The sequence below is a fragment of the Zeugodacus cucurbitae genome, chromosome 6, assembly GCF_028554725.1.
Source record: "Zeugodacus cucurbitae isolate PBARC_wt_2022May chromosome 6, idZeuCucr1.2, whole genome shotgun sequence".
NCBI lineage: Eukaryota > Metazoa > Arthropoda > Insecta > Diptera > Tephritidae > Zeugodacus > Zeugodacus cucurbitae.
This window is the reverse complement of record NC_071671.1, coordinates 7,463,332-7,480,853: the sequence shown is the minus strand read 5'-3', so window position 1 is coordinate 7,480,853 and position 17,522 is coordinate 7,463,332. Positions and strand designations below refer to the sequence as shown.

General features: G+C 32.5%; 1 protein-coding gene across 1 annotated transcript in view; it reads left to right on the top strand.

Annotated features, from left to right (window-relative positions):
* LOC105210331 (protein slit) overlaps nt 1–17,522 on the top strand; it is a 54,678-nt gene that overhangs the window by 23,789 nt on the left and 13,367 nt on the right. The window contains 6 exon segments of the mRNA XM_011181201.3: nt 2–145; nt 4,796–5,011; nt 9,481–9,638; nt 12,397–12,550; nt 12,767–12,985; nt 14,605–14,676. Of these exon segments, the coding sequence (XP_011179503.2) occupies nt 2–145; nt 4,796–5,011; nt 9,481–9,638; nt 12,397–12,550; nt 12,767–12,985; nt 14,605–14,676 (963 nt within the window).

The following is a 17,522-nucleotide window of genomic DNA, read 5'->3' as shown; positions in this document are numbered from 1 at the left end:
GACGCTTGGAGCAGAACTTCATTACCGAATTGCCACCAAAAGCTTTTGCGAATTTCCGTCGCTTGCGTCGCATTGACCTCTCCAACAACAACATTTCGCGTATTGCCCATGATGCTTTGGCTGGCCTAAAAGCGCTGACCACACTGTAAGTAAAGCAAAAGAAATTTTCGAAAAACAAAAACAAAAAGTTTACACACCTATACATAAGCACCGTTTGTCAGTTTACGAGTATTTGATTATTGTGCCAAATCATAACAGTAACTCGTCGCTTGTGGTTACTATAAACTATTTGCTGTTCTTTGTATTTGTTGTTTTTTGTTAATTACTTACATATACACTCCTGTAGCTAAATGAGCGAAAAGATAAACACAAACATCAATCAATGAAGTGCGTTCGAGTATACGTAACGCTAAGCTTGCGTATGTGTGTGTAGTGCATATTTTGGCCATTAAGCGATTACTTGGCCAACAGCAGCTGGCCAGCTGCTACTTATTTGTTTTTTTTTTTTAATTTTTTTCACATATTTTTTCATGCCACAGTGGTTATTCACTTCTGTACGGATTTTCGTAGCGCTTTGGGATTAAAATTTGTTTATTTTTTTTTTGTTTCAAAAAGTTTTGAAGTTTCTCCTTTTATGTTCGCATCGTTATAAGCCACTATAAAAAATATATGTATATGTATATAAATCTCTGGTACATTCTCATTCGTCTATAGTTACACCTATATAGTACATTGTCCCAAATAACAGCTGCTGTTACCAGTGGCTTTTTTCAACCGCGGTAACTAAATTTCCGGTGTTAATTTTTTACTCTCAATCTCCATCTCAAAAACTCATTTTATTCCCAAAACATATGTCAGCATACAAGCTGATAGAGGAGCTTAAAAAGTGATGTGAATGACCGATTTGGGAGCTATAACTTTTTACTTCCTTTCGTTCAGTAAGTCTTCATATACTTAAAATAATCGTTAAAGTTAGTTTAGTTGCCATTAAAAAGTAATCTTTAACCATTTTTCACATCCCTTCTAACTAAATCGGGTTCTGTTCAAAAATAGATTGATCTCTAATAGAGAACTTCGTAACTTAAGTCGTTTTGTGAGTCTTTACATGTTACCAAGTGATCCTTTCGACCATTACTAACATTCCGTTACCGCAGCTGATTGTACGATAATGACGTCGGGCACTGGCATCGATGACATGTGTTCGAAAGTGAACAGCTACCTCCCCGAACTTTCTCGCTTCTTCTCTGCGAGGAGCCTGGCACTCACACCCACTAAATCCACGGCGACCCTTTTCACCAATTGGACGAAGGAGTACAGACTAAGTCTTAACATTCATGTCGATGGCATACCAATTCCGACAGTTAATAATCCCAAAATTTTGGGAGTTACATTTGACAGTCTGCACTCCTTCACTCCACACACGACTGCGATAGTCACTAAAATACAGAGCCTCAACAAAATCCTCAAGTCGCTAGCCGGTAGCACTTAGGGAAAGGACAAAGAAACGTTGCTGGCCACTTACAAGGCTATCGGCCGGCCGGTCGTAAATTACGCAGCACCGGTATGGTCGCCTAGATGCAGTGACACGCAGCAGAAGAAGCTACAGACGTGCCAGAACACTGCACTCCGAACAGCAACAGGATGTCTCTTGATGTCACCAATGACACACCTTCATAGTGAGGCCATTATGCTGCCTATTAAGGATCATAATGAACTGCTTACCAAGCAGTTTCTACTTGGGTGTTTTCGTAGAAATCACCCATGTAGTCACTTGCTGGAAGCAGAACTGCCCCCTAGGTGCATCAAGAGATCGCTCCTACAACACGTCGACGAACTAAACCCTTATACCGACCAAAATGCGGACGCAAACAGTTTTAGGCACGCTCTAAACGCCATTCACAGTGGAGCTATCAACACCTTCATTGACTCCCTTCCAGTGAATGGCGTCCTTGGAACCAAACCACCACCTATAGCAGACGAAGAGCTCGAGTTGCCACGTGAAACCGCAGTGACCCTTGCGCAACTTCGATCTGGATATTGTAGCAGGTTAAACTCCTACTTATCCAGACTGAACCCCGACATACAAAATACATATCCCGCATGCAACGAGTCCCCGCATGACTCTAACCACCTCTTTGTATGCCCAATGAACCCTACTCATCTAACACCCCTTTCCCTTTGGTTCAACTCTGTCGAAACAGCACGTTTCCTGGGCCTCCCGTTAGATGATTTCGACGACAACTAGACTTATGCTATTCTTTTCAAGCAGGGATAGATAACCGCTACAACAACCATTACTAACATAGTATCCTCAAAAGATAACATAATATTACCGTCGCTCCATATTTGATATTTTACTGATCTCTTCGATAATTTCTAAGTTCTATCATGACTGTTTACAATCTTCGAAACCCGAAAGAATTACTCATTACCTGGCGAGCTCATTAGTTTTATTTATTATATGTTGACTTCTAAAGATTTTTTAACATCAGATCCTTTCGAACGCTATTGACTTATCACGCTATAAAAATATCCTAATACTACCGCTTTTTTAATTTACCTATATTCAATCATTCTGATATTTCCTATATTCAAACTTTTTAAGAGCTTCGGAGAGATCAATAAATCCGATCATTTCTATGTTCTTCATGAATATTTATGATCTATGCTCATCGCCACTAGTTATTATATGTATCATTCTTTGTTCGAGCACTCTTTATGATCAGATAATTAGATCTCTCGAACGATGTAGATAATAACTTCGGTAAGACTCGGATTGATTATTTTTAGCGTGGATTCTTTTGTAAAACCGTAGACTCGATAAATACCTTTTTTCTAGACCCTTTAAATCTTCTGAGTCGTAAAGAGTCTCACAAGTATGATTTAAAATGAGCTTTTGGTGGCACGAATATGCAGAGATACTAGTAAAATAATCCATAACTCGTAGCTTGAAATTATATGCGCGGAAAAAAGTTCCCGAAAGATATTTAGTAGTTCCATACATTAGTTAGCGAAAGGAGTACATAACCTCAAAATATAGCACTTGTTTTCTTTATTTATACTGTATTCCATTCTAAAAATGTGATCTACTAAAGTTCATGGAAACGAGGCGAGACATAACCTTAAAATATCCTACTTGTCTTCTTAATATTGCATCGGGTTATAAGCAGAAATCTTCCAAAGCTCTGCATTCTCCTTCTGCGCGATACTCATCACTTCGCAAATCGCTGAAGTTGCCACCTTCTTCGCCGCTAAATAGCAAATCCTGTTAAATGTGTTGTATTCCTGTCAGATTTTGGCATTTTAAAAGTAAATTTATGCGAATACGTAGAAATATAATTTTAAGCTTTTCCGCGCATGCGCAAAGCGCTTCAAACATACCGCAAGTTTATTGAAGCACACATATGTATAAAGCACATCTGCATAAAGCCATCTCATACGCATTAATTGTATTTTTCGTGTATTTTATTTTGCATTTGCACGTGCTTATCGGCTTTTTTCACGTTTTTATTTTTTAGTTTGCTTTGTTGTTGCTGTTGCGCATAATAGCGGTAGTCTATAAACTACATTTTTGTACCATTGACTCCGCTCCCAAACCGGTTTAGAAGGCAACGCTAACCACCAAGATTTTCGCTACAATTTTCTGCTTAAACTCATTGGCGGCAGCGGCGGCTGGCTGACTGATTTGACTGCCTGTTGGCCAGTGGAGCTTATAAGTCAGTGCCTGGCATATCTCTCTGTATGTGTGAAGGCAACATGTGCATATGTATATAGGCTTTTTTATTATTTACAACTTTGCCAGCGAACTACGAACTACGAAAACACTTACTTAAAGCAGACATAATGCACTCTCTCACTCACTTCGTAGCGCCTTCAATCGTTCATCCATATGTACATGCTTACAGCTGTCCGTCCGTATGGTCCATATGCTATAAGCCGCTCGTCCGTCGTCATCAATGCCATAGCAATTGTGTTTTGTACAAGTATTTTGTTACTTGTTCTATATCACCCCCTGCGCTTCGGAACTCCTTGTATTGACATACACACATAGTTTTTACTGTGCTTACATACTTACGAACTTACGTATGTACTTACAAACTCACGTAATTACTTGCTTAGTTACTTGCGAACTTACGTACATACATGCTTACAAAATTACGTACTTACGAACTTACGTAGTCAGTGCTTACTTACTTATTTACGTTCCTACGTTCTTACTTACTTGAATAATATCTTATATACTCACTTACTAACGTTCTTACGTACTTGCTTACAAACTTACATGCTTACTAACAATTTTCATTGCTTACAAACTTACGTACTTACATACATATTTCATACTTAGATATTTACTTACTAGAATACTTGCTTACAAACTTACGTACTCGCTTACAAACAAATGTACTTACTTACTTACGTTCTTACGTACTTGCTTACATACTTACTTACTTACTTACTTACATACTTACTTAAGTACTTATGTGAATAACTTGTGTTTTTGCCACTTTTTTGCACTTTAATCGGAAATCTTCTTTACACCAGCGAGCATCTGTGGCATTTGCTGCGAATACTCACACACTCCTACGGTGATTACACGAACTACTTCCCCAACCACTGTTGCCCACACAATTGTTTTGTATCACTATACGATATATCATACATTTTATCTTTATTTAAAAAACATGTCCACTTTTGTCTTACACAATACAAATACAAATATATATATATATATATCAACAGATTTTTAATGTTTTTCTTTATGCTTCTTTTCTCTCTCCTCTCACTTGTTTTCTAGCGTGCTCTATGGCAATAAAATAAAGGATTTGCCCTCTGGCGTATTTAAAGGACTTACATCACTGCAGCTACTCCTGTTGAATGCCAATGAAATCTCCTGCATACGCAAGGATGCCTTTCGCGATTTGCACAGCCTCAGTTTGCTGTCGCTTTACGATAACAACATTCAATCGTTGGCTAATGGCACCTTCGATGCGATGAAGAGCATACAAACATTGTAAGTGCAAACACCCTTTCCACCTCACACCATACTACATAGCAGCTTAAATGCATGACATATATAGATATGAGACTAAATTTGTATGTTCAAAAAATAACGGGAATTTTCAGTTTTTGGAAAAAAAAAATATTTATTTAGTCGTCTACTATTTATTTATATTTATTTATTAATATCATCGCCTTTAAAATAATCCACTCTCGATATTATGCATGCTATGGCAGCGCCCTCCCAATCGTCGAAACTCGATAACCTTTGACCCTTTCAGCGATTTCTCATATGCTTGTAAAACTACGGCACGCTTGAGGTTTTTTTGGAAGAAGTAGAAAATGTCATACGGAGTCATGTCTGGCAAATACTTCTGGGGCCTATATATCAATATAAAAAAAATCAGACTTTTGGGAAACTCAAAATTTGAAAATTCCCGTTATTTTTTGAACACATGCATATGCGACTATAAGGCTATAAAATAAAATATAAATGTGTGTCGCATATCAAATGCGTTGTTGTTAAATAAAACAACAAAAACAATAAAAAAAATTGTAGCTAGCTTGCTACACATAATAATAAAATGCACTGCATGTAGGCGCAAGTGTTCACATGTGTGTGCATTTAACTCGTATGTGGCACTTGCTCGGTTCGCAGGAACAAAGGACATGACACCTAGGGCATTTAAACAATATGTCCGCAACAGTGTTGTCTACACACACACACGCACACTCACGCCATCATCAAATAGCTGGAAAGAAAAAATGCGGCAAGCATGAAGAAAGTGCCAAAGAATGCCAGTTGAGCAACCCAGCACGGCGTGGCGCATTTAGGCGTTGTTTTGTTGCTCCGCCCAAGTGAGCAGTTTATCTGCTCGCTGCCTCGTACATTGTGAATTGCGCTTATTTCTTTTAATACTTGCATCTGCCCGCAGAGATGGCCTGTTGACGCAGTGCAACAGTTAGATTTCTAAGTGGTTTTTGTTCTCAGAAGCTGCTGCAAAAGACACACAATACAAAAAACAAAAACAAAAAAAAAAAAGAATTAGCTAATGCGAGCAAAATGTCTCAATACAATGGAGTTTTGTCGCTTTTATGCTGGTTGTCTGTGTTGTGGTGGCGTTTCTAGCATCGTCTTTAGATAAAATACGAAAAATATTGTTGATATTTTAGTAGAAAAGAAGAAGAAATGCATAGAAAAGCTTAAAGAATCGTCTTTATAAATAATAATACTTAATCAACACCGATGCCGGCGGCTGCAATTGATGTAATTCTACTGGTCTTCAGATTCGTTCAATACATCTAGCAAAATACCAAATCGAATTCAGAAGGGTCTCGATTTTAAAAGTCTATTACTTTCGCAATCACGCTGGAGATTGAATTAAACAATTAAGCGATTCACCTCCCTTTCAAACCACCCACCTCAGTGAGGGATAAAAATCGTCTTAAACTCTTAACATGGATGTCATCTCAGTTTCTACCGACGGATCCAAAATGAACAGCGTTGTAGGTTCAGTATATATTCCGATGGACTTGACATCGCCCTCTCTATCCGTCTACCAAACTCAGCTAACAAAATCCAAGTAGAAGTACTGAGCATAGAGAAGGCTTGTGAGGGTCTATTTAATAAATGCGTGAGGATATAGAAAACAACCCTATACACCATTAGCCAGGCGGCACTGCTGGCCTTGCCATTCAGCTCACTCGAAAATAAACTCTACTTGGTCAATGAACTGGGTTCCTGAACACAGGTAAATTTTCGGTAACGAAAAAGCAGACGAACTGACAAAGGCAGGAACCTCTTTAGACAAATAAGCTCATTTGATGAGCAAAATATCAAAACAGGCTTGGCAAAAGCATGACAAGAACTAGGTCCTTATGAAATAGATCCAGGAAAACTATAATCAGACTACATCATCTACTATAACGGGACATTGGTCATTTTGGAGAACTTGCGATGAAATTGGGTCTGCCCCACAACAGTATTTGCCGCGTCTGCGAACTAGAAGGGCATAAGGAAACAATTTTCCAATTTATCTGTGTATCTGCCCAGCTCTATCGCAAATCCAAAATAGAACTTTTAGAATCCAACATCAAAAAATCAACTTCTGAAATCGGAATTCGTCGCATATTATGATTACTACTAGCTACTACTGTACTGTTAAAGATAGGCATACTCTTAAAAGAGAACTGACGTTCAGCATTCTCACCTCACCTTTTGTACACGAAATAAAGTCGTTGAAGATAGATTCTTCGAAAATATTATTTTCTTTGTAAACCCTCTCCTAATTCGGAGAGATCTTCGGCATTCGAATTTGAAATTAGGCCGAATTGACCAATATACACGATCTTCACTGGCTTCTTAACCATATTTAACACTACAATAGGCTCAGATCATTGTGTGTTGTAGCATTGTATAAGACAGACGACACTGTACAGAATCTATGATTGCTCCTTCTTCTTCTTCTTGACTGGCGTAGACACCGCTTACGCGGTTATAGCCGAGTCCAAAACAGCGCGCCACGTATCCCTCCTTCTGGCAGTTTGGCGCCAATTGGTTATTCCAAGCGAAGCCAGGTCCCTCTCCACCTGGTCCTTCCATCGGAGTGGAGGTCTCCCTCTTCCTCGGCTTCCACCAGCGGGTACTGCATCGAATACTTTCAGAGCTGGAGCACTTTCATCCATTCGAACAACATGACCTAGCCAGCGTAGCCGCTGTTTTTTTATTCGCTGGACTATGTCTATGTCGTCGAATAACACATACAGCTCATCGTTCCATCGTCTGCGGTATTCGCCGTTGCCAATTCTTAAGGGACCATAAATCTTCCGCAAAACCTTTCTCTCCAAAACTCCTAGTGCCGTCTCATCGGATGTTGACATCGTCCACGCTTTTGCACCGTAAAGTAGGACGGGAATGATGAGAGACTTGTAGAGTTTGGTTTTTGTTCGTCGAGAGAGGACTTTACTTTTCAATTGCCTACTTAGTCCATAGTAGCACCTGTTGGCAAGAGTGATTCTGCGTTGGATTTCCAGGCTGACATTGTTATTGCTGTTAATGCTGGTGCCCAGGTATACGAAATTATCTACAACTTCAAAGTTATGACTGTCAACAGTGACGTGGGAGCCAAGACGCGAATGCGTTGACTGTTTGTTTGACGACAGGAGATATTTCGTCTTGTCCTCGTTCACCACCAGACCCATACGCTTCGCTTCCTTATCCAGTCTGGAGAAAGCAGAACTAACGGCGCGGGTGTTGTTTCCAATGATATCGATATCATCGGCGTACGCCAGTAGCTGTACACTCTTATAGAAGATTGTACCTTCTCTGTTTAGCTCTGCAGCTCGTATTATTTTCTCCAGCATCAGGTTAAAGAAATCACACGAGAGTGAGTCACCTTGTCTGAAACCTCGTCTGGTATCGAACGGCTCGGAAAGGTCCTTCCAGATCCTGACGGAGCTTTTGGTGTTGCTCAACGTCAGCTTACACAGCCGTATTAGTTTTGCGGGGATACCAAATTCAGACATCGCGGCATAAAGGCAGCTCCTTTTCGTGCTGTCGAAAGCAGCTTTAAAGTCGACAAAGAGATGGTGTGTGTCGATCCTATTTTCACTGGTCTTCTCCAAAATTTGGCGCATGGTGAATATCTAGTCTATTGCTCCTTGCTCCTAGAAATTTCCAAAAAATGTCCATAAAGTTAAAAATTGTAGGTCCCTCTATTTATTGACTACCATCCATACGACCACAAATATGAGAGGTTCTGAGTCAAAGGAAGATATTTCTAATTTATTATTGATCCATAGATATTTTCCAATTCGGTTATAGATCTTCAGCGGATTACCATTCCAAAATTTCCTTTCTACTTCTCGAACGGTTCTCTCCTTAGTATATAAATAATATTTATATAATTAGATAACATCGATATGATTCATTGTCGTCGAAAGCCAGCTTTAAGCTTTGAAAGCTTGCGTAACAGCTTATAGAGTCCTTAAAATCTCTTTCATAACAGCGAATATCCAAAAAGCAGGTTATTGAGGTTATGTTTTCCAACATTGTTATTTTTATTTACAAATTTTTTTTGAACAACAAATAACTTTTATAGTGCTAGCTGAGTATTTCATGTTAATTGCAAATACATTACGGTACTTTTATCAACACACATGCGCTGGTGAGCAAAACGAAGGTTAACTCAAAAGTTTTCTATGCAAACTCGAAGACAACTTGCATTAGCCTTTCACTATTTTTGTGCTTTTATATGCGAATGCACACTTTGCAGAATGCCTTGGTGTGTATGTGCGCCCGTGTGATTGTAAGCGTTTCATGTATGACACCTACGTAACACTTGTAAATTCCTTTGAAAATGACTTCCTTTCTGTTTTTTGTTAACAACTAGTAAGATCTGCTTATTCATAGTATTATACATATTTACATAAGTATTTGCTTTTTATATTTTCATATTACTTAAAAACTGAAAAATACCAAAGGCATCTGGCAAAGAATCCCTTCATTTGTGACTGCAATCTTCGCTGGCTGGCTGATTACTTGCACAAAAACCCCATCGAGACAAGTGGCGCACGCTGCGAGGCCCCAAAGCGTATGCATCGGCGACGCATTGAGTCGTTGCGTGAGGAGAAATTCAAATGTGAGTACATATATACCACTAAACACATATATTCAATATAGAAGGGTTATGCATGCTGAATGTGCATATGTTTGTAAAAAAAAGCGTGAGTAGCGAAAAGTCAAAATGTGCTGTCGCTGCTGTAGGCATAAAGAATTAAGTAAAAAACTAAAAAAAAAATTAAAAAAATAAAATGGAATATTAAAATAAAAATAAAAAAATAAAATTTAACACGTCCTTACCGCAGTCAAAGAAGATTTATGTACTTCCATTCGTTAGCACATGCTGACTGTTGTAGTTATGGGTGCACGCTCCACTTCAGTCAGAAAATAATAAATTTTAGTTTTTTGAATATATTTCTGTATTATCTTTTGTTATATTTTAAATTCAATAAGAATATTATTTAATTAAAAAGACATGCTGAGATGGTTAAATTTAATAAGTAATTAAAAAACAATAAATTAATGAAAATTAAAATATTGTACCTTTTTCTTCACTCTAAACGAAAAAATTCCCCCCTAAAATTCCTTAAAAAATAATAAAAACAAAAAATAATTTTTTTTTTAATGTAATATAAGCATTTTTTTCCGTATTTTTCATTTTTACTATATATATTAATTTTTAATAGTTCATAATTAAAACATATTTTATTTAAATAGCTGTATACAATAATTTCGTTTAAATTATAAATTTTTTTGGATTTTGTTAAAAAAAACTAAATAACCTTTTTTTCAGTAGTATTATAAATAATAGCAGTCTTATAAATAATAAGAAATATTCTTTTATTGTTCTGTATTTATTTTTTTTTTCATTTACAATTTTTTATCTAAAAAAATAATATTTTGTAGACAAAATAATTTACAGAAATTAATTTAATATATAGAAATAATAACAAAAAATTTAATTTACGCTTTTTTACCATTATTTTTCATATAAGTTTAAAATCAAAAAGATTTAAAAATTTTATAAAAAATTAAATTTAATATTTTTTAACACTTTTAACAAATATTATTTTAATATATTAAAAAAAATTTTAAATATTGTAAAAAAAATAAAATTAATTTTTTTTATTAAAAAAATATTTTAAAATATTGTAAAAAAATAAAATTAATTTTTTTTATTAAAAATATATTTTAAAATATTGTAAAAAAAAATAAAATTAATTTTTTTATTAAAAAAATATTTTAAAATATTGTAAGAAAAATAAAATTAATTTTTTTTTATTAAAAAAATTTTTAAAATATTGTAAGAAAAATAAAATTAATTTTTTTTATTAAAAAATATTTTAAAATATTGTAAGAAAAATGAAATTAATTTTTTTATTAAAAAATATTTTAAAATATTGTAAGAAAAATAAAATTAATTTTTTTTATTAAAAAATATTTAATATATTTTTTTAATTACATTTTTGACGAATAATAATATTTGGTAGACAAGATAATTTTCGGAAATTAATTTAATATGTAAGAAATAATAACAAAAAATTTAATCTACGCTTGTTTACCATTATTTTTCATATAAGTTTAAAATCAATAAGTTTTAAAAATTTTATAAACAATTAAATTTAATATTTTTTTAACAATTTTAACAAATATTATTTCAATATTTCAAACAAATATTTTAAAATATTTTAAGAAAAATAAAATTAATTTTTTTATTAAAAAAATATTTTAAAATGTTGTAAAAAAAATTAAATTAATTATTTTTTATTAAAAAAATATTTTAAAATATTGTAAAAAAAAATAAAATTAATTTTTTTTATTAAAAAAATATTTTAAAATATTTTAAGAAAAATAAAATTAATTTTTTTATTAAAAAAATATTTTAAAGTATTGTAAGAAAATTAAATTTAATTTTTTTTTTTAATATTTTAAAATATTGTAAGAAAAATAAAATTAATTTTTTTATTAAAAAATATTTAATATATTTTTTTAATTACGTTTTTGACGAATACGTACATGTATGAATAATAATATTATATTGACTTATTTTTACATTTTTCCTATCGCAATTATTCCTTGACTTCAACAATTGTTTTTTGCTATATAAAAAGCAAACAATTAACACTAATTGACTATTTTTGATTTATTTCATTGATATTTTTGAACATTTATTACTATTTTTGATACAAAAATCATTTAAAATTTTTTGTAATTTTTAATTTGACTGTAAGTAAAGAAAAAATAGTTCTTTCTTTATATTTTATTATTTTATATATAAATTTTTTCTATTTTTCTGTACTATTTTTTATTATTTTTTTATAATTTCATTTTTTCATAATTTTTAATTTATCGTCCTAAAATTGTTATTCATATATAGTTATTTTTTAATAAAAGTTATTTAAATATAAATTAGCAAAAACGTGCTTTCAAATATGTCAAAAAATTAGTTTTCTATACTATAAATCATTGTGCGCCTAAAAGCGTGCTTCACATCAATGCTGACAACTCGCAATTAAATGTTAAATAATACATATTTTAAATATTAATTATTATATGGACAAGTGAGCAAAAAATTGCATTAAAAACGATAGCTTTTATTACAAACACACACACATTGGCGCCTAAAAGCATGCCACGCGCACGTCATATGCGAATATCATGGAAATTAACATATGCACAAATACGTAAGCTGCGCTCGCCCCCTAACAAAATCACGCCGCACATACATATGCATTTAAATATAACCATGAATACATATACATACATACATCTATACATATACAAATTTTTAATTAACACATCTATTTGATTTTACCATTTTTGTTGATTATTTGCAGGCTCCTGGGACGATATGCGTATTAAATTGTCGAGCGAATGTCGCGCAGATGTCGATTGCCCGGCAATGTGTCAGTGCGATGGCACTTCAATTGATTGTTCAGGTCGTGGCCTCAAAGAAATACCGCGCGATATACCGCTGCACACCACTGAACTGTAAATACCGAGTGATTTTCATTTATTTTCTTTTTTTTCTGTATCGTTGTTGTAGCTATTTCTGGTTATTGCTGTTGATTATTTCCAAATATGCAATTGCATTGATTTATTTGACCTAAAAAGTTGGCTGCTTTCATTTCATTTCATTAATTTTTCAAATTTTTTCTTACTTTCGTTTTTTTTTCTTTCTGCTTCTTCTCACTTTTTCTCTTGCAGTCTATTGAACGACAATGAACTGGGGCGCATCAAATCGGATGGTCTCTTTGGACGTCTGCCACATCTGGTTAAACTCGATTTGCGACGCAATCATATAACCGGCATTGAACCGAATGCTTTTGAGGGTGCGAATCGTATACAGGAATTGGTATTGGCTGAAAATAAAATTCGTGAGATTTCGAATAAAATGTTTTTGGGTTTGCATCAGTTGAAGACGCTGTAAGTACCAATACTTTTTTTCTATTTTTCTTGTTACAAATGGCTTGTGGCAATTGATTTTAGTTTTTGTTGTTGTTGTTGTATTCGAAAATGTTGAAATATTGACGAAATGAGCTTAACAGGTTGATTTGATCAAGATAATATTTTTAAGCTTAAGATAATATTTTTAATGAGTCTTTGAAATCGGAAGGTTTCCTACCAAGTCTGGTTCTGGGTTCATAAATTGACTAAATACCCACTTTTCCTTTTTTTAAGCTTAGGAGGCGATCTTAATTCGTTTACTCAAAACTTTTCTATGTTTGTATAAATTTTTCGACTTACTTGCAAACATAACCTCAAAATTTTTGAGAATACAAACTTTCTACTGAGTCTACTGCACAGTATGGATCCACTTTTGTTCTGCAGAAGGTCTTCATTATTAAAAACTCAATTGTTTTGTATTTTTTTGACCAATACGCAAACATAACCTCAAAATATTTGAGATGAAAGACTTCGTTTTGAATCTGGAATAGCTGTATGTACTCATTTCGCACTCCTTGAGGCCAAGTTATTTATGTAGTCGAACTTTATTCGTTTACTCGTAACTGTTTCATTATTTGTATAGTTTTTTCGACACACTCGAAAACATATTCTCATATTTTTGAGATCGCAGACTTTCTTAAGTGTCTCAAGCACAGTATGACCCACTTTATATACGTGGAACGAACTTTATTTGATAAATTCTAACTGACTCAATTATGTGGTCTTTTTTTTGATCGAGATGCAAACATAACCTCAAAATATTTGAAATTATAAATTTTCTATTGAGTCTGCTGCATTGTATGAGCCCACTTTAGTTCCGTGGAACGAACTTTATTCGATTACTTAAAACTGACTCAAATGTGTGGGCTTTTTTCGAACTAAATGCAAACATAACCTCAAAATGTTGGATGTGACAGACTTTTTACTAAGCCTACGGTATTGTATGGGCCTACTTTGGTTGCGCAGAACAAACTTTATTCGATTAGTCAAAACAGTTTAATTTTTGTGGTCTATTTTCGACTTATAAACAAACATAACCTCAAAATATATGAGATAGAAGACTTCGTTTTGAACTTCATTCGATTTTTGGAAAGTGGCTCAATTGTGTGGTCACTTTTCGAACTAAAAGCAAACATAACCTCAAACATTTTTAGAAGAAAGACTTTGCAATGAGTCTGCGGTACTGTATGGACACACTTCGGTCTCCTAGAGACCAAGCTACATGTGCAGTCATGCATTATACGATTATTCAAAACTTTTTTTTATTGTTTTTTCCTGTATTATTTCAACCCACTAGCCCACATAACCTCAAAATATTTATACAATATTTTGTTTACTTCGAACTACTTTGTTTTCGCAAATGAAATTTTTCCTTGTCAAACTTGACTAATAAATATTGCCTTTAAACAAATAGCCACTTGCGAACTTCCCAAAAAGTACCGACTGCGGACAGACAAGCGTCTTAAATTTATCGCATGTTTTTCAATGCAACAAACCGTAATAAATGATTAGTACGTTGCCACTTTAAATCAATTGCACACACGCAGACATGCCGAAATTTTATTTGAATGCAACTGACGTTTCATTAATCGTTTTAGGAATCTTTACAACAATCAAATCTCTTGTGTGATGCCCGGTTCTTTTGAATTCCTGTCATCGCTCACCTCACTGTAAGTACAAACAGACAATATATGTATATTTATACGCTTGTAATTATTTACATGCATTACAAGCATTAATTAGATAAATTAGGGAAAATTCTCTTTGCAACAAAATTATGTTATGGACCATACATCCTGCAAGCACACGAACATACATACATATAAATATGTATATGGTAAACAGTGAGAAATACAAGTAGTAGCTGATGAATTGTCAGACACTATAGTGTATTTAGTATATAAAGTAGAAGTGTTTCTATGTATGTATTTGTGCGCCTGCAAGTTGTGCATTTTATTTATTGTCTACAGTATGTGATTTGAGTAAAGTCTATATGGATGTATGTATGAGTTTGAGTAGTTCAATAGATATTTATATGTACTAAATGTGTAATTAATTGCTTCTTCATTGTATAAATTGAGTAAATTGCGTACGTAGAAGTTTTTATCAAAGAAATGGGGTTAATGGGTTTGATTGTTATGGGCTGAACCTCACAGCAGATATACGCGGGGCGGCTGCTGCGGTGCTCCGCTAACAAACTACCGGGTGCAAACGCTCAAAAGTGCATATGGTAACATGTACATATGTCAGTATATATGTGTGTATTTACTAGTATGTAAATGTGATGGCGAACAATCCCGAGGCGATTTTGGAATCCCGAAATTTCGCGATTTTCGGTTCTCGTGACGAATTTTACTAAAAAACGAATTTTTACTTTAAACATTTTGGTATTAAATCATGATAATCCTAAAGTATGAATATTAAAAAAAAAAAACAGAATAATGATTAAATAATTAAAAATAATCAAATAAAAAGAAAATAATATAAAAATTAAAAATATATAAATTAAATATTTCAAATTTATATATATAAACATAAAAAAATTAAATTAAATATTAAAAAAAATGAAATAAAATATTAAAAAAATAAAATAAAATATAAAAAAAATATATAATATAAAAAAAATAAAATAAAATATTAATAAAATAAAATAAAATATAAAAAAAATATATGATATAAAAAAAATAAAATAAAATATTAATAAAATAAAATAAAATATAAAAAAAATAAAATGTAACATAAAAGAAATAAAATAAAAAAAAATAATAAAATAAAATTAAAAATTGCAAAAAAAAAAAAAATGGTTAAGTAATTAAAATAAAAAGAAATAATAGAAAAATAAAAAATGAAATAATAATATACAAAATTAAAAATATCATATTCAAACTTTAAATAAGTAAAAATTTGGTAACATTTGAATAAAACAATTATTAAGTCATTTATTTTAAAAAATATTATATATATAATGTAATAAAAATAGAAAAAATCAAAAATTCAAAATTTGTTTGCATTTTTATATTATGTTTTCAAAACGATATTTTTCAATATAATTTCTTAAAGCCTTAAATATTATATAATTAATAGCAATTTAAAATTAAAAAATATAAATAATAAAACCTAAAATATTCGATTATTCAATAATTAAAACATAAAAAAAAATTAAAAAAAAAATAAAATAATTAAAATTAATAAATATAAAAATTTAAACTAAAATATTATATTATTCAATAATTAAAACAGAAAAAATTCAAATTGAAATAAAAAAATATTACACAATTAAAATTAAAAAATAATAAAAAAAAAGAAATAAAATTCAAAATTTTTTTTCCACATTTTGCAACAAAAATATTTTTCGATATAATTTCTTGAAATTCTAAATTTTATATAATTAGTTGGAGTTAAAAATATTTGAATTTCATATAAAAAATTAAAAATATATTATTTATACCAGAAATTATTATTGATTAAAAAAAAACTGCATTAAAACATTCAAAAAAATATATTACAAAATTGAAAATAATAAATTTTTACCAGAAGTGATATTATATAATATATATATATACATATATAGTATAGAATAAATATTTTACAAAAGTAATGTAATTGGTAAATTATTAAAAATATTCGAATTATATATGAAAAATTAAAAATAATAATTTTATACCAGATATTCAATAATTGATTTAAAAATAATAATTTAATAAAAAAATATTAAAAAATTATCATTTAATTAAGAAATATTAAAAAAAAAATAATTTAATTAAAAAATTATTAAAAATATTCGCAGTTTCTATACAAAAATTTTCGGGACCCCGAAGCGCTCACTAAGGCAATTACTTAACAGCTTTAGTATTCACTTCTTTCCATCTATGTACGCGTATATGTGCGGCATGCATAATTCAGTTTCACTGTTTACTCGAATAAAATTGGAAACAGCGCGCCGCGCTACTAAAGTGCGTTTGGAAGCGTAAAAGTACAAGTAATTTAATTGAACTCCAATTTATGGGCGCAATAGACAGCCGCACAGCCATACAGCCACACAGCCAGAGCAATGTGCGATGCGGTGTTTCAAATAATTGACTGTGAGTACACGCATGTTTGTGTATATGTGTGTGTGTGTTCAGAACAATACAGAGGCAAGTGGTTATGGTCACAGGCATGCATGCGGGGCAGTCGGCCCCGCTGTGATAACGACAAACAGACGAGCAATGATGTTGCCACCTTGCCTACATACACACACAAACTCACAGGCATGTACTTCATTATTGACATGTCCAGACTCCTCAGGCTGTCGTCGGCGCTGTTGTTGCTGTTGCTGCTGCTGTGATCGACTTGCAATATGTTGCTATTGCCAAGCATCCCTTTGTTGCTTTGTCGAATGATTTAAGTGCCAAATGCGGCACATAAACGCTTATAACTGTATGTGTGTGTGCAAGTGCAGGTTCAGGCGTGTATCTATGTATAAGGGCAAATGCCAGTATGAAGCATAGAATTATGCTTTCACTATTCATATGTA